Source organism: Myxocyprinus asiaticus, chromosome 17 (genome assembly GCF_019703515.2).
Source record: "Myxocyprinus asiaticus isolate MX2 ecotype Aquarium Trade chromosome 17, UBuf_Myxa_2, whole genome shotgun sequence".
In the NCBI taxonomy this organism is placed as follows: domain Eukaryota; kingdom Metazoa; phylum Chordata; class Actinopteri; order Cypriniformes; family Catostomidae; genus Myxocyprinus; species Myxocyprinus asiaticus.
Genome location: NC_059360.1, coordinates 21,710,387 through 21,717,079, shown reverse-complemented (window position 1 = coordinate 21,717,079; position 6,693 = coordinate 21,710,387). Strand labels below are relative to the sequence as shown.

The 6,693-nt window shown below is 38.9% G+C and overlaps 1 protein-coding gene across 2 annotated transcripts in view; it reads left to right on the top strand.

Moving 5' to 3' along the window:
• The first annotated feature begins 2,012 nt into the window (after positions 1 to 2,012).
• Positions 2,013 to 6,693, top strand: part of LOC127455118 (ras and Rab interactor 3-like) — a 30,853-nt gene continuing 26,172 nt past the window's right edge. Inside the window, exons 1-2 of one of the 2 annotated variants that reach the window (XM_051722721.1) lie at positions 2,013 to 2,277; positions 5,916 to 6,614. In XM_051722721.1, coding sequence (XP_051578681.1) covers positions 5,991 to 6,614 — 624 coding nt within the window. In that variant the 5' untranslated portion in view covers positions 2,013 to 2,277; positions 5,916 to 5,990. Of the gene's footprint in view, positions 2,315 to 5,915; positions 6,615 to 6,693 lie in introns of both variants that reach the window. The other variant, XM_051722720.1, reaches the window with a different exon arrangement.

Genomic DNA, 6,693 nt, shown 5'->3' with positions numbered 1-6,693 from the left:
ATTAAAAAAGTTATTACATTACTAATTACTTTACTTTTAAGTTAGTTTCTAAAACACTTCCGCTCGAAAAACTCAAAATAATATCTACATTTCTTCCTTGTTCATTGTTACACACAAGTCATACACTCAGCACTTCTCCTTCACAATGACTCTTTAAGGGGCTATAATAACAGTAACTGTAATCTGATTACAATAATTTAAAATATAAGGCATTACACTACTTTTTGACTCATTAGACTACACCCAGCACTGATAGCGACTCACTTTAACGCTTAATAAAGCACCCAAAAGTGTCATAAATGTAGTCCATGTGACTTGTGCATCATATAATAAGTCTTCTGAAGGCTTTCGTCTGGTAGATATGTCGCTAACATCAAACCAGATCGGCTCTTGTGCGATAACATCAAACCTCACCGGTTCTCAAGGTTCGATGTTATCGTCGTAGCCGCCATAATTGATTTCAGTGCTGTTTATGGACTTTATCAATGATCTCATTTGATTTTAGAATAAATAATGAACTATTCATCATACAAAGTGACCGTATGCCTTCAGAAGATTTGGAATTTGATGCACGAGTCGCATGGGCTACTCCTACGACACTTTATGATGCTTTATTAAGTGTTAAAGTGTATATTGACATTGTAATGATTTCAGTCAATGGGACATTCATTTAATCCTGTTGTGTTCCGCGGAAGAAAGAAAGCCATCACAACAGCATTAGTGTTTAATTACCTTTAAAAACAACACATTTACTGAATACTTTTCATTATTAAGTGACAATCACACATTTACCACAATGATGTAAGTTTCTATACAGAGATGAGGTCTTCACAAATGCCACAAATCTGACACTAATATTGTGTTGGGTTAAAAAGGTGATCATTTAGACATTTCTTTTTTTAGATCACTCACTTGTACAAGTCACACCTCACCAACAGGAAGCATCTGCAAGTTCTCAGATTCACAGTACCCTTGTGAAGCTCTTACAAACCAACTCAAACCCACTATACACATTCATGTGTAATGCAAAACAGTTCAGTTCACTTCAAAATGTGTTTACTTTTTTGGTAAGAATGGATATACAAGCAAACACACTTTCATGAAAGAATTGTGAAAGAATACATTAACATAAAAAAAGGTTTGGAATTCCTTGTAATGCAGACAAAAAACTGAACACTAAAATGTGCATTACACTTGGCACAAACAGGGTTCCCATGGTCAATGAAAACATGTAAATATCAAGGAATTAAAGTGACTTCCAGGCTTGGGAAAGTCATGGAAATTTATAAAATTTTAAGTGGTCATGGAAAAGTCTTGGTGAATATAATTTTTCTAGTTATGCTCAGCTCTGAAATTCTTTTTGGCTAGAAATTGGTCTTTTTGAGTGCAATCTCTATAAAATGTAGTCACGCACGCCTGGAAAAGTCATGAATATTCATTGGTCGAAACATGTAGGAACCCTGCACAAATATGTTCTCCATCCTAAATGCTTTCATACAGGCAGTGTAATGTAGTTATTGAACGTTAAAGTCTCATGATGACGTCTCTTTGCTCTTTAATGTCTCTTTGCAAATGTCATCATTGCATTAGGAGCATTGAGCAAGGTGGAGTGGATGGAATGCCATTCGTCCCTAACATAAAAAATAAATAAATAAAAAAAAAAACACGTTGGACTGCAATCCAACTTCTTTTGGGGTTCCTGAGCATCTGGAGTTGTATAACTTCAGACACATTCAAACTCTGAGGGGTGAAGGGAGGAAAGTTGGCTCCTCACAGCTCTGGTTCACAGGCAAACACATCTGCAGATATTGTTTATGCTTTGTTTACTATGAAAGTAAGACGGAGACAAGGAGAAGAGAACTAGTGTATCAGTATATGAAGTTGATGCTCGTTGTGAAGTTAAACTGTGTGTGAATGTGTGCTTGTATGGTTAATGTGGTGGTAAGGGGTTGGCTGACCACCCTGGACGGCCCCTTCCTGACTACATCGCTCACAGGAAGTGTAGAAAGAAAAAGAGAAAAGGGGACGTGAATGTTTCTGTTGCTCCCTTTTTGGTTTTTCTGCATTTTTCAAATTTCGCCAACTCTCATCCGCAATAGGAAGTATAAGGATCACATTATTCTGAGGGAAGAACATTAACAGCAAAAGAGTGAAGAAAGATGGAGGACAACTCTTGCAGTGTATGGGGTCATTCTGTAAAGGATTATTTGTGACTGAGTGTGTGCAGGACTCAATGATGAAAACAGCTGTTGGGACTCTGATTTCTGTAACCTGAGAGTAAGCAGCCACACCTTATACTGTATACCCATACCATGTAAGGATTACTGTTTTACTCATCTATAGTTGTCTTAGTGTTTTTGACTATGCTCTCTCTCTCACTGAGCAGCAAAGATATTTAAGTTGTGAAGTCATGGCCAGAATTTGAGAATGCTTTTACTACAAGGCTGGATGAAAACAAATGAAAACTGTCTTCATGTTGACATTAAAAAAGTAATATTATTTCATTTACAGCAAACTAATTTTAACAAACATTATTTACTATGACATCAAAGATGTAACCAAATATTCAACATTATGGGGAAGCAAATGTAAAGTTTAAGAATTGGTCACTGAAAACCCCATTTTGATTGACCACTAATCTGAATATAGTGGTCATTCAGTGTTCATTATTACAGTAAAACAGATTTTTGTATTCTTTCAAAAATGCTTAAATATTTAATTATATAAAACTATTACTAAATACATTTAGCTATAACCATAACAAAGCTACCAATAATTGCAGAACAAAAATGTTGCTTATGTAAAGATTTATTATGCACTGATAAAAATACTTATACATGGTATTTTATTAGACAAACCAGAGTTAAAATTTTCTCTAAAGGCAAAGAAATTCTGTAACAGTCTGAATGGAACATCAACAGGGACATTCACAACTCGTACTTCATCCCTATCTCTGTCTTGGGCCATCAGGTCTACTCATTTAAAACATTTATATATATATATATATATATATATATATATATATATATATATATATATATATACACACACACACACACACACACACACACACTGATGAGTGTAAACATTATGACCACTCACGGGTGAAGCGAAAAATATAGATAATTTCCTATCAAGGCCACATGACAAGGTGTGGGTAAATTAGATGGTAAGCGAACAATTAGTTCTCATAGTCAACGTGTTGAATGCAGGAGAAATGGACAGGAGTAAAGACCTGAGCGACTTTGACAAGGGCCAAATTGTTTTGGCCAGACGACTGGGTCAGAGCTTCTCTGAAATGGCAAGGCTTGTGGGGAGCTTCCGGTGAGCAGTGGTGTGTACCTACTGACAGTGGTCTGAGGAGGGACAAACCACAAACCGGCGACTTGTTGGGGCCTAAGGTACATCGATGTATGAGGGCAACGAAGGCTATCCTGTCTGGTCCAAATCAACAGAAGGTCTACTGTGGCACAATCACAGAAAATGTTAATTGTGCATCACACCCTGTTGGGTATGGGGCTGCGTATCCGCAGACCGGTCAAAGTGCCCATGATGACCGCTGTCCACCAACGAAAGTGCCTACAATACGCCAGCTTCAGAAATGGACCTTGGAGCAGTGAAAGAAGGACGCCTGGTCCGATGAGTCCCGTTTTCTTTTACATCACGTGGACGGCCGTGCACGTGTGAGTCATTTACCTGGGGAAGTGATGACATCAGGATGCACTGTGGGAAAACGAGAAGCCGGTGGAAGGAGTGTGATGCTCTGGGCAATGTTCTGCTGGGAAACCCTGGGTTCGGCCATTTATGTGGACATCAAATTGACACATACCACCTACCTAAACATCATTGCAGCCCAGGTACACCCCTTTATGGCAATAGCATTCCCTGATGGCAGTGGCCTCTTTCAGCAGGATAATGCGCCCTGCCACACTGCACACATTGTTCAGGAATGATTTGAGGAACATGATGAAGAATTCTCCAGATCTCAATCCGATTGAGCATCTGTGGGATGTGCTGGACCAAAAAGTCAGATCCATGGTGGCTCCACCTCGCAACTCACAGGACTTGAAGGATCTGCTGCTAATGACCACAGAGTCCATGCCTCACAAGTCGGCGCTGTTTTTGCGGCACATGGAGGACCAACAGCATATTAGGCAGGTGGTAATAATGTTTTGGCTCATCGGTGTACACACACACACACACACACACACACACACACACACACACACACACACACACACACACACACATATATATATATATATATGCCACATTGATGAAAAAGCCCAATTGAAGAAAGAAAACAACTAGTTCCTGACAAACAATGTTAATAGAAATAGTTAATTTATGAATTCTCAAGTTCATATAATATATGCAAGCTACAGAGATATATAGGTTTGACTTTCTGCCTACAGTGGAAGCAATGAACTCCCCCAAAGAATATGTTATATGATATCACAGCACATCAATACCATAGAAAATATTTTGGTGCAAGAACAGGAGGTGGGAAAGAAAAAAAAGGAAAACGGAAGATTGAGAAAATCAAGAGCAGCAATTTAGCTGTGAGAAAACGCTGCAATATACATTCATGGCTTTTTTCATGCTTAGTCTCATCTGAACATGCTGTCACATTCCCTATTTCACAATTTAGACATTTTGCCACATTTATTAGAATTATTTGACATTTTGAAATTACCTCATGTTTTCAAGTAGAAAATTGGATATCGGCAGACTTCTGTTTTTGTCTTTTGTAATGTTGCAGTCGTTATTACAGTGGAATAAGTTGTTCTTGAGCAAAATATTCAGTAAATTTAGCACCACTGTTTATAACCACAGCAAACTTATATAACTTTCTTTCTTCAGTGGAACATGAAAGGTGATGTTAGGGACAATATTAGTATTAGTTATTTTGGATTAAAGTTCACTCAGTAATTTTTTCTCCTCATTGAAAATGTTATACTTCTAAAGAAATGAATAGTAATTTTGAAACATTTGTATAAAATCATAACCACTCATGTGAGATGAAGAGTTCAGTCATATCAGTTACCTTATAAAACCTCTTTTATTCTACCTGGGGCAGGGGCGCTTCAAGGGTGCTGCTATGTTAGCATCACATGACCAGCTGAATACAACTCGCTTAATCTCAGTAACTGCGCTGTTATTAGACTCTTTCATTTGTGGATTAAATTAATCCTGGCATACTGTGCATAGTGAATTTCTATTTTGGTAACTACTTTGTTTGAATGATGCAGCATCCAGGCCAGTGTAAGCCAATGTAAGTCACTTCAACATACTTCACAAAATTACTGAGTGCACTTTTAATATCTTTTTATTTTTATTTTTTTTATTCTGCTTAACATCTCCAAATGTGTTCCACAGAAAAAGAAAGCCATATGGTAACAACATGAGGCGAAGTAAATAATGACAGAATTCTCTTTTATTTGAAAAAGTAAAATGAGTTATAGAATCTCTTAGTATCTGGTCCTCCCTTTCCTTTAATGACAGCATGTACAAACAGACCCCAAACCTAAACCTAACCATCAGTGGGGTAAAAATGTAATGTTAGATGGAAAAATGCAACCCCCGAATCGTGCTTGTCACTGATTAGGCGAATGCGATTCCTTCTTGGTTGACATAATGTGGCCGATCCTAAGGTATTGTAACTCTCAGAAACAACATGTTGACTTTGCATGTGATTGGGTTGCGCTGGCATGGACTCCACAAGTCTGTGCAAAACCTGATGATTCATGTTATTCCAGCATGACTTGAGAATGTTAAATATTTTGTATTCATTTCATATCATAGTGTATTTTTCAAAACCTTAAAACTCTCGTTTTCTATTCAAATTTAAATTTGATTTTAAATTCCCAAAATTTCAATGTGGACTTTGAAACACATCTTTCTTTTGTCTACAGGGTGATCACTGAGGTCTTCTAAAAATATTATTTGGATTCTTCTCAAAGCTCTCAGCTTCTTTTTCAGTATGCACTATGCTCTCCCCTGCCCCGTCCACAGCATCCCCAGTCCTCACCAAACCCTCTTCCCCCACCATATCCTCAGCTATTCCAGACTCGTTCCATTCACAGACCTCTCCTATTCCTCCTAGTACTCCTTTCTCCCTGAGTTCTACTCCAACATTCCCACTGGTTGATATCTCCAACGACTCGTCCCATGACCCGGCCTCCCTTCCGCTCCCTACATTACCTGCTATATCATGTATACAACATTCCTCACCTCCACTTCCAACTTCCTCACCTTACATTAATTCCAAACCCTACTCCCCTCTTCCTCCCCAGAAACGCATGTCTCCTCAGATGCCAAAGCCACCCCTCCCTGCACAACTCCCCTCTGCTCTCCCCAAGATCTCCTCCTCACCCCTGCCTAGACCACCTCCACCTCCTGTTGGTAGGCCCTCATCTCCACCCCATCACAAACCTCCGCTTCCAGTAGCCTCAAAACCACCAGTCCCTGCATCTCCAGTTGGCAAGACAAATAAGCCAGTGCCCCCTGGTATCAGCATCCTGGAGAAACTGATAAAGACATGTCCAGTGTGGCTTCAACTTGGAATGAAGCAAGACAGAGCCATGCAAATACTGAGCAAGACGTCGCCTGGGGTGAGAGAGAATGGTTAATCAATCGTATGCTTATGAAGATGACCACAAATGTTCAAGATGAAGTTGGCAGGAGCAGTAT